This window comes from Hirundo rustica, chromosome 16, assembly GCF_015227805.2.
Source record: "Hirundo rustica isolate bHirRus1 chromosome 16, bHirRus1.pri.v3, whole genome shotgun sequence".
Lineage (NCBI taxonomy): Eukaryota > Metazoa > Chordata > Aves > Passeriformes > Hirundinidae > Hirundo > Hirundo rustica.
The window spans coordinates 9,100,395-9,115,693 of record NC_053465.1 but is presented as its reverse complement, the minus strand read 5'-3'; the positions used below and the strand labels follow the sequence as shown (position 1 = coordinate 9,115,693).

Here is a 15,299-nt window from a genome sequence, read left to right as displayed (position 1 = left end):
TTTGTTTAAAACTTCTTGTCCTTTGCCAACTTTCAGATCCTTGACTACCCTGAGAATGGTCTGTGCACTTGACTGGTAATCAGAAAACCAGATTTTAACGGGCTTCATCTGTAGGAAGGAAAGACTCCTCACTAGTAGTGTTTCTGGGATCTCTCTGGATTCCTACAACCCTGCTGGCCTCAGCAAAAATGAGATCCCATTGCTTGAGCACACTGCTTGACATGTTGAATCAGTGTTACTTCTATTTGCTGCACTATGTATGGAGATCAGTAAAGACAAACAGTGCAGTAATTCCATTTTTCTTCTTTTTTTTTAACAAAATAATGCTGAACAACTTTTGCCTTGTAGTGGGCCAGCCCTGAGGTCTGCATATACTTATGGGTTCACTTTAGCCTTTAACTGAACCCAAGCTGCTAAATTATTGTAGGAAAAACACAAAATCAAGATTTCTATTCTAACCATCTGAGAAAGCCAAATGAGCAGCCTCGAAGGCATGGAATTAAATTAACCAAATGTGTCTAGACAGGTCACACCATTTCAGGGAATAAAAACCACAGGCCAGGCATGCGGGGAGGCACAGCACCAGCAATGCATGCTCACATCCAGACCTCGAGTCTGGTGAGAGCAGCAGGGTGGGAAAAACTGCCCCACATTTCTTTGAAGACCATGCTCCCTGTAGTGAAGGAATGATGGTCCAGAGCTTGTGAGCCCCTTGGGCTGAGGAAAATGCACCCCACAGCTCAGCTGTCTGCTGGCTGTGCACAGAGAGGTCGGCAAGAGGCTGCTGTGACCACTCAGGATGGGACTCAGGGACTCTGGGCTCCCTCCACGCCCAGCACTGTATTGATTTAGACAGCAACAGCCTAGAGGGGAGCAGAACGGTCCTTTGTAGATGGAATTGAATTGTTTTAAAGTTTTTAAGCACATTGGCTTTCTTCCTGGGCTCTTAAATTAAAGAGCAATTAACTTTCAGTCTGGAAAGAGCTGATGGGTATTTCCTGGTTTGACTCTTCAAAATTTTGCCAAAATGATTAGTAAAATGAAAAATTGTCAACTCTCGAGGCAGGGCTGTCAGCCAACACTCAAAGCATTTATCCAAGCTCAGGCTCTCCTGGCCTGTGGACAGCAGGAAATGGTACAGAATGAGGGTGTAGGAAATGAGTAGCTGGGCAAAAAGGACACTGGCACAGCAGCTCCTGTACCTTAATGCTAATAATTATTAAAAACTGCTGGTGCTGTGTGCTTAGTGGAGAGCTGACACTTCCCCATATGGGGGAGAAACCAAAGCTCAGCGTCATTCCCAGCATGTGGGGACCCGCTGCTGGGTTTGTTAGCCACATGCAGAAGTTTGTGCAGCAGGTGCAGCGCTGCCAGCACGGAGGGAGTGCACACAAACACTCCCCTGGTACGGCTGCACAACCCTCCCTCCCTTTGTTCTGGGGCTCCACAATATCCTGGTAACGTCGCTGAGAACACGTGAGAGCTCCAGGCTTCCCCAGTTACCAGAAAAGCCGGCAGCCTCCTTCCCTTTGATTTCCAAGCTCCTTCCCAACATTTAAAAGCTCAGATCTATTTTGTTTCTTCCGGAATTGCTAACCAAAGCTGACTCCTGAATGAATCCTGTCTCAGCTCCAGTTAGTCATCCCTCCAGGACAGATTTAGTAACTGCTCAGGGAAACCACATCGAAGCCAACAGTTCACCATTGGAAGGCAGCACCCACTTGCTGTCAGCCTCATCTTTTTCTGAGCTAGAAAGCTCAAAGTGCAGCAAGTGAGCCAGAATTAGGAGTGAGCCTCTAGCCTCACCTGTTGTGTAGGAAGGTGGATAAATTGATACGTACCTAGCCCCAAATCTGCCTGCAGGCTCAGGAAAGCTGCTGCAGAGACAGCAAGGATCGACAGCAGAGCTCAGCATCCCCGTCTGCCGAAGCACCCCGTGGGGAAAACATCCCTCCTGCATGGCTGGAGCTGCAGGCAGGGCTGCTCCCTTCCTGTTGGAACTGCCTGAGCATCACCTCCTGAACCCCACAAAGCTGCCAGCACATGGAGTTGCCTCTCTGCTCAAGCAATCTCACCCCGAGCTGCAGAATTAGTAACGTTTTAAAATGTGTGTCTGACATGTTCACTGCCTGTGCTCCTGAAAGCTTGTACTCTCCTCCAGAACATTGCATAACATTGGCTGACTAGAGGTGCATCACATTAAAATTTGTCCTGGTAAACAATAACACTAAAATTTGTCCTGGTAAACAATAACACCCCAAAGTATTGTAATGCATAAATACGAGTCACGACACTGATGCTTTCAGGGAGGGACAGTTTATTTGCCCCTTTGAACAAATAAGGCAAGATATTTCAGAAAGATCAAACAAAATCTCCTGTATCAAACTGAGAGGAATGCAATAAAAGTTACTGTTTCATACATATACAAACTAAAGACCCAACACTATTATATACAAACAGCCAGATCTTACAAAACAGCATTTCAAGTCAGCAGTTTATGCCAGTGTTGCTAATTTCTTTGTTACAAAAAGAGTTAAAGCTACAAACTTCACATTTGTAAGTCTCACATGACTGACACCATCAGTATCTCTGGGTTTTAGAAGCAAGGAGAATGGCTTGTCCAGAACCCTTTCCACAGTGCAGATGGACCCAAGGAGCACATGAATGCAGCTTCACAATTAAGCAAGTTTTTTGCTTAGAACTTTGTCAAAACATCCTTCCCTTATGGTACCAGCCTTGTTCATAGCTTGGAGGATTTTGGAGAAATGAACAGGTACTTTGCTCCCAGACGTTCTACAAAGGGACCAAAAAGGGAAGTATTTTCTCCAACAAACTGAAAACCTGTGAAGGGAAAAATAATTCCTCTGCACTACAGCTCCAAGTGCAAGAAACATCATAAAGTCTCACCCACTGCAAGCACTTAGGAAAGGTTCCAAGACAGTTAAGCCATTGGACCAGTTTTAGTTATTTTGGTTCGTTTGCTACATTTTAAGACAATCACGTCAGCAAAGCAGAGTATTTCAAGAGTGCTTACATTCAGTTACAGCAGTCACAGGTTGCATATTCTGTAAATAGACACCACCCCGTGGTGTTTCACCTAAAAGCTGGGGTTTCTAATGCCCTCTGATCTCTACAGAGTTATCTATACAGTGCAGAAGAAAAAAATCCTTCCAGCAGAACAGGCTTAACCCAGGCCACACAAGCAGTGCACAATTTACCACGGCACAGATCTGCTTGTCACGCCAGAGGTGCTGGGCCACATCCATCCAAATGACTTACACAAGGTCCAACACTGGCCAGAGAGCTCCCTGCTAATCTGGAGGAGTTTCTTTGATGCAAAGGATGCTCGTGGGAATCGCTCATCACATAGGGCAAAGCCTATTGCACAGGCTCAGAGGAGCACGGATCGAGCCCCGATGCTCCCCAGGACCTGAGGCTGTCACACTGCTGGCTGTCCCAGGATGTACTCCTCCTGCAGCCCCCTGCACACCCTGCTCACTGCCTCCCCTTTCCTTAGGGACAGCTGCGATCCCACCGCATCACCAAACAGACAAACCCATGCGACGAGCCCTGCGGAGGGTAAGAATGGCTTGGTTCCTTTCACAGCTGTGGAGCAGAACTGTGAGCAGCAGCCAAGAGCCTACAGAAACATGAAACAAACACATCACCTCTGTAGCAGCACTTGATTCAGGAGACACTGCTGTTTAATCAGCTAGGTGATGTACCAAGGCCTAGCTCAGAAGCACGACGTGGAAACCGTTCCCTCTATCAGAGCAAAATAAAAGAATATTGGCAGAAACACTTGCTCTGCCCAAACATTCCATCATATGCTAGGAACACCTAAAACCACACAGCTGTGCTGTTAGAGCCCAGGGGGCAGAGGCAGCGCTCAGTCTCTGCCCTGCAAACCGGCTTTGTGCTGCTCTCCACTGATGTGAGCTGATTGCACCGTCCTCACTGCGATTGTACGTGCTTGGGGCATTGCGGCTGATTGAGCTATGCTGGGCTGGGATGGCAGGGAAATTAAAAAAAACAACACAAGAGCATCCAGAGGAACTGGAAGAGGCTGAACCTCTTCCAGCAGGACATTGGTAATTGTCTTCTCATCCAGATCAACTCCGCCTTTGCTTCACCACCATAAATGCACATCTTTGTTAATTCAACAGTCTTTACTTTGTTTGACTCTCCTGATGTGCTAAACCTTGCAGAAATGTGAAGGATTGTGAAATCAAGTTTTTATTCAAGCATCCAAAGATGTAAATTTGAAATAAAGCCTATAAAATATTTCACAAGCTGTGGAGATTTTTAAGTCTTCTTAGACACAGCTGAAGTACCTAATTCCTGAGAGAGGTTCACACAACTTCCACCCATTCAAACACCGTTTTTTTTTCCCAGCACTCCATTCTCAGCAGGGTCTCCTGGAAGGACATTTCCAAACAGACAGACAAAGGGGTAGCAGATCACTGACTGGCTTTTGGTTTTAAGTGGGCGTGGATTTTAAATTACAGAATGTAATTTCTTATGGAGGCACAACATGCTTTATCTACTCGTATAAATTCATGAAGTACACAAAACGAGGACAAAACTGAGGTCTTGAAGAAATCACACTTGCTTAAAGCACACAGTGTAAGGCATGGGGCTTATTACAGGCTTTTTAAAAACTGAGATTTAAGTTTCTTTCGAAAGGCTGGAACGGATTGTACATGTTCTCACCTGCTCTCTTCAGTGACCTAAAACTTATCAGTACCTTAACAGCAGAAACAGTTAACAGCTTGAAATTGAGTCTGTGCATTCATGAAGGGAAACAAGAACAAAAAAACCCACAAAAGAATCAGCTGTTACAGACAACAATCTGTATTAACTTAAACCAAAACGGACTCCTGAAAGTTCCGTTGAAAAGAGAGTGAGCCAACTTTCATTAGCCTATTTCTATCTGGTTCCTCTGGTTTAAAAACAATCCTCCCAAAACCAGTAACAGAACTCTTTTGGGATAATGTTTTAAATATATGTCTAACATTAAAACATACAATCAGGATTTTCCACGAAATGGCATTCCTGAGTTCACAAAGGTGCTATGGAAAAATAAACGAGCAGAAGTATTGCCCTCTATTTTGCTAGCATATTTCAATAGAAATCAATCTGTTCAGTAGTCATAAAAGCAAGGGGCTGATTGTTTGAGGATGGAAGAACGTTCTACCCATGGCTCAGAAGTTCTGCTGCCGCCGCTTCTTGGCTTCGATGGCGTCGAGGATCGGCTGCCGCTTGGACTGGTACTTCTGGTGAATCTCCTCGATCTCCTGCTCCATCATGGGGTCCAGGGCAGAGAGCCTCTTCTGAAGCTCTTCCACGCTCCAAGTCTTCAGCTAGCAGGGAGACAAAAGAGGAACAGACACTGGCATCAGTGCAGCCACCACCCACACACCTGCAGGGATCCTGCTGCTCCTCTGACGGCCACGGCGCATCTTCCAGCAGGGAAAGACACTGAGAGCCCTGCTCCAGGCTGCTGCTCTCAGGGAGAGTGGTGTGAGCCTCAGATACTGCTTCTGCTCATTTCACAGGTGTATTACACGCTCTGGTTACCAGCAGTGTGAGCACGCAACCTACCAGTGAAATGCTTTCCCCACGGAGTTGCTTTTCTAATGCTTTGTTTTGCAGGCTAAGGACAGAAATGCTGCACTGAGATGGGAGGAATGCAAAGTTCTCTCCTCCTTCCCTTTCCTTGTAACTAAACCTCCTTATGCTAAATGAAAAAAGGAGACATAGGGAACAGGAAGAGAATCATATCACTGACAAAAACTGCATGTGAAAAAAAAAAAAAAAAAGGCAATTATGTCCAATCAGACTGAATCTCAGTCATGGTGAGGAATTCAGACACTGCCACACCAGGAATCCCAGAGCACAAACACGCACCAGGCCACTTTGGGTCAGCCTTGTACTGATGAAATATGCAAGTACAATTTGTATTTTCCTGTACATGTGAAGATGTCAGGCTCATCTGGACAAGCTCCCTCTGAATTCTCTCTGTGCCTGACCTCTGTTTAACTGGCTGCCTTGTCTGTGCCAATCTGCTCAGAACTGGCACAGGAAAGTTTTGCTCTGTTATTACAGGTGCCAAGTGTGGCCTGGGACAGTCTAGAATGTCCACAGCTACAGCCTTTATGTAATGCTGTAATATTATAACTGGTGGAACAGACAGGATTTTAGTATCATGTTAAAAATATGGACGCTGGAAGCGCTTCAAACGTTTACTTAAGCACCAGTCCTTTCCCCATCCAAGACCAAGTGACCACAGGAGAGATTGTTTTACAGGCACTCCAGCAGGACAGAAATGACTGTGCAGCACCTGCTAGCAGTAAGCACCTGCTGTGGATGCTAAGAATATGCAAAATAGTTTGGGTTTTTTCTTGTGCACAAAGAACTGTCAACTTTTTTTTTTTTTTTTTTCTTTCAACAAATGTCATAATTAAGTGACTTCTCTTTATTTTCATGCAAGTGGGGCTGTCCTAGTTTAGCTGTTAATTAGTCAGCCGTCATGGTTATTCTTCAAGCCGTTTCTGAACCAAAACAGGGAGTGAAATGTTTGCTGCCTACTATAAGGCAACAAATGTTTAATGGCAGTTTGCATGACTCCTTAAAACTAAGATATGGAACTCCTGATGCCTTTTCCTGAGGTGGAAGAGATACCAGTCCCTATATATCACAAAGTCACCTGTGACCAGATTTCTCACAATGTCTTTTGAAGTTCTTTAACATACTCTGCTAAACAAGATCCTTCCTAGTTGCTGTTTCAAGATCACAAATCCATTTTAATAATCCAGGCACATATAAAACAACCCTTCTGCCCAGGCTATAAAGTCTTTCAGCCTTTCCAATCAGGCAACTGTTCATTAGAAAGACAAAGCACTTCCTCCACAAAGATATGTATTATTTATACACATTAATGCAACTTTTAACAGGCAGCAGTTTAAGTTGATGCATGGCACCAGTTGCCTTTTCACACTAATTTATTAAGGAGCAGGTAATTACTCAATATTCCACTTCCTCACAGTCTAGGGAATTGAAAAGTCAAATAAAAATTCAAAAGAGAAGAAAATATTAATACAAGCACTGAATACATATACTAAGCAGCTACAGCTCTCCCAGTGCCAGACTCCTTAAAGAGAGTATTGGAACAAATCTAAAACTCCTTGCTCAAGGCTTCAGCCAACTATTAGATGTGAGAAATTGCCCTAGGGCTGCAGCCTTCCAGGGATGCCCTTTGAGCCTTCCCTGCCATCCTCCTCAAGTGCCTGGGTGCTGCTCAGAGGCAGGAACAAAGTGCCTGAGCTGGCAGAGCAGATGTGCAGCGACGGGCTCTCCAGAACACGCGGCAGCAACACGCTGCCCTACTGCTGTCCTTGAAGGGGATGGAGCATCAGGGGACATCCTTCATGGACACGGACACAGAGTCTCCCTGCAAAGAGTAAGAGCTGCTTGCCAAGGGAACAACAGCTTTGACAGCTCCTGGGACTGTGTGTGTCAGGACAGATGGCTGAGCAGCGTGGAAGATGCTGGAGCACAGCTAAGTCTGGAGTGGGCAAAGCCCACAGGTTTATATTAAGATGAACCAACTGGAAGTGGGTTACCTGCACGACGCAGAGCAAAGAGCTGCTTGCAGAGCCTCATCACGGCTTAAACACCACGGGGATGGTGGGAGAAGGAAGGGAGGCAAGTCCCATATGGCCCAGGATCCTGGGAGCACAGGAACATCCTGCGTGCAGTGCTGTGCCAGCGAGGATGAACCATTCACAGTGTTTCCGTCTGGAATAACGGCACACTGTCTGTGAATGCCACGCTACTCCTGGAGGAGGCAGACAAGCCAAAGTGCAGCACTGGTGGAAGGTTCAGGAGGTGACTGCTCAGCCCAGAGGAGCTGATGGGAGACTGACAGGCCCCCAGTGGGTAATGAGAGCCCAGGCACCTGGCCTGGGCAAACACCCAGCCTGTCCTTCCACTCACACACACACATCTTTAGAAGGAAAAATACCAACCAACTGTTCAAAATGTGATGGCCTCCATTTCACTTTGCTGCCTGGCATTTCACTGTAAGGCAATGCCACAGACAGGCTTTCTCCCAGAAATGAAGTTTTAGACTCCAGCATATCTGTTTCTGCACCTCTGGGACACTGACATTATTCTCTTAGAGAAACGCCAGGAGCAAAATAAGACAAGAAGGACAAGGACAGCATCTCATGACAGACGATTGCTCGGGGTAAAGTCTCAGCGCTGAGCAGCTGCAATTAGAGCTGGTTTTAGCCACGGGCTCAGTCCCATCCCTGTCCTCACTCCTCAGCAATTCCTCTGCTCTAAGAAGTCCAACTGTGTCTGTAAAAGCTATCTATTTTTGTCCATGCTGATCAAGTACCTAAGAGAAACTTTTAAAGGAACGAATCTCATTTCAAATGTAAAGCCGGATAAAAAAATACTTGTTCTAAGGTTGGCCAAACAAATCTATCAAAATGATGAGGAGGCAGCACAGTGAAATTCTTCCAGCAAGCTTCTATGTTGAAAAAGCTAATTTTTAACTATTTGATTAGCAGTTGTATTTTTACTTGAGGCTTTGAGAACGATCTTAACTCTGTCAAAATGCCCAACTGAAGACAAAGGTCAGAGGTGGAGGTGCTCATCTGAAAGCCTCAAGCCCACAGCTGTTGGATGCTGTTTGTTTTCTTCAGACACCACTGACAGCAATGTGTGTTAATATGCTGATGACTTCTACTGTGTAATTCAGAAGGACATACATAATTATGTCCTTTGGAAGGACATAACCTACAGCCTTTCCACACCTACGCACCAGTGACGGACAAATCAGGAGCAAATCATTTGAAATACAATTTCTCCCTCAAGGAGAAGATTTGTAAGATATTCATGACATTCCTTTGTCAGTGTTTCTGACAGATTTGCAGACAACTACCCCACTGAATAATGTTCAACTCAGCAAACTGCTTCTGAGTTGCAGTTCTTTCAAATCAGCATTTGAAAAACAGGGGGGGGGAAAACCACCCCACTTGCATTTCTTACAGTCAGGTAAAGTGTCACAGCAACATATTCTACTGAATGTAAATGAACCTAAGCAGCAAAAGGAGAATAAATATAAGCTTTCTGCAGACACAGCCACAGGTTTGGTATTCAAGGGCACCATGGTCTGAACTTTATACCTCTGCTGTTGTGTCCTAAGCAGGACTCAGCCCCAAACCCTGCCATGGTATTTTTAAACAGCCCATGCCAGATTTCTGTTTCACACAAAGCAAAAAGAAAAATCTGTTGTAAAACAACACAAAGCCCGGAGAATTAACTCAGCCTCTGCCCTGACCCCAGGAAAACCAAACAAAATCCCCAAATGGGAAAACTTCTTGAATTAGAAGCTGATGCAAATAATTTATCACAGTCCTCTTGGTACCCCCAGCCCTCACACCGAGGAGCACCTGGGCTGGTTTGCCTACAGCAATGTCTGCACCTTGACCAGTCTGGGACTTGGCAACTTCTCTGGTCCCTCAGCAGCAGCACAAGGTCACCATTGCCCAGACCAGCCTGCTCTACTGACATAAATATTGTCATCCAGTAACCCCTGAGCCACTTCAGCCACCATTCTTATTTGCTCCTCTAGCAAAACCACCGCCAGCCAAATCTCCTTGCTGCGTGAATTACGAGCATCAAATAGAAAAAAGCTGTTTCCCAGCAGCTTTCACACATTTATCCCCCAACAAAGAGTTCTGGCCAAGCTCTAGCTCACTGACTGCACAGGAATCAAGAAATGTTATCTTGGGGCAAGTGTTCCTTGTTCCTCCTGAAGCTTTATTTTTACTCACTGACACTGAATTTGATCCCTGCATTTAGCACAAAGCCTTTTCTCTGCATGCCTGCAACGTTTCAAGCTACCTGGGCTTTGCTTTTAAATCCTGTCTTTTGAAGTCCTGAGGCTTGTGCCAAACAGGAACCCTCCATCCCCTGGGCGGGGATGCAGCTTTTCTACCATCACTTTTCAAACGTGCAGATGGACCCTGACTTCTGGAACAAAACTGGAATATGTATGACACTAGCAAGATGAAGTTACTTTCCTCCCCTTGAAAGCGTTCGAACAATTTTTCAGAAGGAGAATATTTTCAAGCCTTGGTACTACAACCAATCCTACAAATAAAATTTGGAAGTTGTTCTCTTCTTCCTTAGCCCTCTAGACATATCCCTCTACCATAGTTCCTGGAAGTTTGAGCACTTGTCTTCCACATGCTCAGGGTGTTTTCTGAATATCCTCCCACTTTTACCAAGAGCTTGTGGCTTCTTAGAAAGAAAATACCCAGCTGCAGCAATCGCTCTGCCTTCCTTTCACCCAGATATTCCAGGTGGCATTTACTACTCAACATAACTTGATGTCAAACTTTTAAGTTTTATATAGCCTTTAGAAAAACTGGCTTTGGCAATTATCACTTCATAAGGGGCAGTGGGAGTTTGAAGACTAAAATACAGAAGTAATAAAATTGCAGCTTCCCACGCTACACAGGGAAATAAATTCTTAGTAGAAAAGATACGAGCTAGATGGGAGCTAAGGAAAAACAAATTAATTGTCTATTTAGCACAGCTTTTATTGTTATAGCTTCCTTTAAAGCCTAATTTCATGCTGCAATCTAACGGCTCCTGACTGCATACTCAGTGATCAAAGCCCCCCATAGAACTCATCAATCCCACCAGCAGGGAGCACAGCCCATCACTCTGCGTGTGTGTTTAGACAGGCAAACTCCAAACGTGGCTTGAGAAGGGGTTTTACCCAAACCAGGTTACCCAAGCCATGCTAAACATTAAATGCCAAATAGGAATTTGCTGTTAGAGATAACGACAAGAATTACCACGGTAATAACAGCAGCAGCAAGCTGCTTTGGAAAAACAAACCCAGGACAACCAACTGGGACTACAATTGTGTGGAAGCCCCTCAGGGGAGGCTGCTGATGATCAGAAGTGGCTACACATCAGAGACAAGTATAAAACAATTCCTCCAAGTTCAATTAAATATTCAGGTGTCCTTTAGGAAGGGAGGCTCTTCACAGAAGAGAGTAATTAAACTCTTGCTTCACTTCACCTTGGCTATCAAGATGCCTCCCTGCTGATAAAACCAAGGGCACACACACTTCCTCCTCCAGAACGCCGCAGATCAGTCTGATGTGCAACCACCTCAACTCCTGCACTTTTCTCCTATCACCTCCTCAAAGAGAGTTTTATTTCTGGGAGGAGCTCTCCCATGGGATGCCACTCGCTGTGGCTGTTTGCAGCACCCACCCTGCAGGACTGCAGTGGTGCTACAGACACCACGAGCCAGGGAAGGGTGTCAGAGCTCAGGGACCCAGGAATGTGAGCTCTGACAAGTGCAAGAGCTGAGATTATCCTGGAATTAGCGTTCTGTAACTCGAAAGACTGGTTAAACAAGCTAGCCATTAAATGCTCATATCAAATATACTCTGAGGACGCAGATTACTCAAAAGTACTACGCACTTTTTTTTTTTTAAACCAGAAAAAAAAGAGTCTTCAATTTCTCTGGCCAAAATTAAATGTAGAAGGTAATTTCTCACGCTAAGCAGTGCTCCAGACTTTAGATCTTGAGGATGGTGATATAAATTGGTGTTGGAACAGCATGCCATTTTTTCTCATAGCATTTTTCCTGAAATGCTGCCTCAATACCACTTGGCATACTTTCAATCACTGCTCTAAAAATTAAGTGCCTTGTTCTCGTTTACGTTTCCAGCACAAGGAAGCCTTGATGTAATGTATGAGCAGGCATTAACTATTTATTCACTTTAAGTTGTCAAATGCAAAGGACACAAGGATCTATTGGCACTTTCTGACCATTCTTCCTCATCCATCAGGTCCCCAGAACTTCACAGATCTGTCAAGCAGCCACGCTACAGAGGGGCTGCAGTAAATCAGAACAAGCCCTTGTGCCTACACAAGCACTAATTATCTTGATTTTCCTCCCTTTTAGCATCAGCATGTCAGTGAAGTTTCTCACTGTTATGAAAGCGGTGGATGAAATGCACTCATTGTGGGATTTCATGCAAGATTAAAAATACAGATATTAATCTTTCAGAGGATTTGAAAAATAAGTCTCAGCAGCACAAGCTTCTGCTTTTAACGCACCTTAATTATTTAGGCAGTGTACTGGCAAAACGCATCATGGACTGCAGCATCCAGCACCAGCCAAAAGAGCACTGCAGCTACAACTGCCCAAAGACAGAGAACAGGGGCTGTGCTCAGGGCACATCTGGAGACTGCTCTCAGGACACCTCACCTGAGCAGCACATGGCTTTCCATGAAGAAATAACACTTTCAATGGCATCATCAGGTGACCTAGAGGTCAAAGTCAGCTTAAGCCAGTTAAATATTTAAGCGCAATCACAAGCATCACTTTTGTGGAAGAAAAGATGGACACTACCACACACTCAGCTTTTGATCCCCAGCTGAACTGGAAAAGTGCATTTTCACAGGGAGTTCTACCAGAGGAGACCCAGGGCCTCTCAAGTGAAGTGTTTGGGATCTATCTCACTTGCACAGATGTGGAGCTATGGAAAGCAAAGCACTTTATTGCTATGATGCCAGTAAGGAGTCCAGTTCATTTTCCATGTAGCTCTGCGTACCTGATTAAAACAAAGGCTCACAACACCAGACCACAGTGCCTGTACTACCCCTCCATGTGTGCCACCCTTCTCCCTGCCAGACACACTGGGAAGATCGTGTCTGAACTGGAAACTGCCTCTGCAGGAATGACAACTGCCAGGACCCCTCTCTCTCTCCACCCTGCTACCTCAGCAAGGCTTCTCCCAAGCAGGCACAGGATCACAGCTCCTCACTTCGCTGCTGGAGCCTCACCAGGGCCTGCTGAGGCCACTGCTCCTCTCTAGCAAGAACTGCCCCACTACATCTTCCCTCAGGCTGCATCTGCACCCAGTGTGTGATCCTGCTGGGTCAGCAGGGACCTTTCTCAATCCCACCCTGAGCCCATTGCTGTGGCTGCTCTGGAAGAGACACACACGCTCTGCACACACAGCTGTTCCTGCCCAGCCCAGGGACACCTCTGCCTGCACACACAGCTGCTCCTGCCCTCTGCACCTCTGCCTGCACACACAGCTGCTCCTGCCCTCTGCACCTCTGCCTGCACACACAGCTGCTCCTGCCCTCTGCACCTCTGCCTGCACACACAGCTGCTCCTGCCCTCTGCACCTCTGCCTGCACACACAGCTGCTCCTGCCCTCTGCACCTCTGCCTGCACACACAGCTGCTGCTCCCCTCTGCACCTCTGCCTGCACACACAGCTGCTCCTGCCCAGCCCAGGGGCACCTCTGCCTGCACACACAGCTGCTGCTCCCCTCTGCACCTCTGCCTGCACACACAGCTGCTCCTACCCTCTGCACCTCTGCCTGCACACACAGCTGCTGCTCCCCTCTGCACCTCTGCCTGCACACACAGCTGCTCCTGCCCTCTGCACCTCTGCCTGCACACACAGCTGCTGCTCCCCTCTGCACCTCTGCCTGCACACACAGCTGCTCCTGCCCTCTGCACCTCTGCCTGCACACACAGCTGCTCCTGCCCTCTGCACCTCTGCCTGCACACACAGCTGCTCCTGCCCAGCTCAGGGACACCTCTGCCTGCACACACAGCTGCTGCTCCCCTCTGCACCTCTGCCTGCACACACAGCTGCTCCTACCCTCTGCACCTCTGCCTGCACACACAGCTGCTGCTCCCCTCTGCACCTCTGCCTGCACACACAGCTGCTCCTGCCCTCTGCACCTCTGCCTGCACACACAGCTGCTGCTCCCCTCTGCACCTCTGCCTGCACACACAGCTGCTCCTGCCCTCTGCACCTCTGCCTGCACACACAGCTGCTCCTGCCCTCTGCACCTCTGCCTGCACACACAGCTGCTGCTCCCCTCTGCACCTCTGCCTGCACACACAGCTGCTCCTACCCTCTGCACCTCTGCCTGCACACACAGCTGCTCCTGCCCAGCTCAGGGACACCTCTGCCTGCACACACAGCTGCCCCTGCCCAGCCCAAGGGCACCTCTGCCTGCACACACAGCTGCTCCTGCCCTCTGCACCTCTGCCTGCACACACAGCTGCTCCTGCCCAGCCCAAGGGCACCTCTGCCTGCACACACAGCTGCTGCTCCCCTCTGCACCTCTGCCTGCACACACAGCTGCTCCTGCCCAGCCCAAGGGCACCTCTGCCTGCACACACAGCTGCTCCTGCCCAGCCCAGGGGCACCTCTGCCTGCACACACAGCTGCTGCTCCCCTCTGCACCTCTGCCTGCACACACAGCTGCTCCTGCCCAGCTCAGGGACACCTCTGCCTGCACACACAGCTGCTCCTGCCCAGCTCAGGGACACCTCTGCCTGCACACACAGCTGCTCCTGCCCAGCTCAGGGACACCTCTGCCTGCACACACAGCTGCTCCTGCCCTCTGCACCTCTGCCTGCACACACAGCTGCTTCTGCCCAGCTCAGGGGCACCTCTGCCTGCACACACAGCTGCTGCTCCCCTCTGCACCTCTGCCTGCACACACAGCTGCTCCTGCCCTCTGCACCTCTGCCTGCACACACAGCTGCTCCTGCCCTCTGCACCTCTGCCTGCACACACAGCTGCTCCTGCCCTCTGCACCTCTGCCTGCACACACAGCTGCTCCTACCCTCTGCACCTCTGCCTGCACACACAGCTGCTCCTGCCCAGCCCAGGGGCACCTCTGCCTGCACACACAGCTGCTCCTGCCCAGCCCAGGGGCACCTCTGCCTGCACACACAGCTGCTCCTGCCCAGCCCAGGGGCACCTCTGCCTTCCCACCCTGCCCACGGGCTGCAGGTTCTCCCCTGTTCCTCGAAAGGCTTTAGGAAGCAGAGAGCAGCTCTGCTGTTGGCAAGGTACCATGGAATTCCCACTTTCAGAGGATTACAGCAAACATGCCATTCCCCCTCGTACCCAGACAGAACTGTGGGAACACCACAGCCCACAGGGACAGCACTGGCACCCCTGGGCTGCTCTTAGCCACGAGCTGCACCTCACTAATCTCCGCTCGAACCCTTCCAAGGCTCAGGGAAGTTCTGGTGTCACAGCCAGCACAACCACAGAACCTCTCCAAGCTGTTACTACCCTCAGCATTGTCCAGAAGTATGAAGGAAGAAAACCCATCCAAAGGTCTGCTCGCTGATATGAGTGCTGAGTGATCATGAAAAAAAAAATAAAATAAAGCTTTTTTAAAAAAGAACAATTCATTTTAATCTTCTAA

At 47.9% G+C, this 15,299-nt stretch overlaps 1 protein-coding gene across 2 annotated transcripts in view; it reads right to left on the bottom strand.

Annotated features, from left to right (window-relative positions):
* Positions 1-2,300: 2,300 nt before the first annotated feature.
* Positions 2,301-15,299, bottom strand: part of STK4 (serine/threonine kinase 4) — a 47,905-nt gene continuing 34,906 nt past the window's right edge. For both annotated transcript variants that reach the window (XM_040080120.2, XM_040080121.2), the window contains one exon: positions 2,301-5,363. In XM_040080120.2, the coding sequence (XP_039936054.1) occupies positions 5,205-5,363 (159 nt within the window). In that variant the 3' untranslated portion in view covers positions 2,301-5,204. The remainder of the gene's footprint in view (positions 5,364-15,299) is intronic.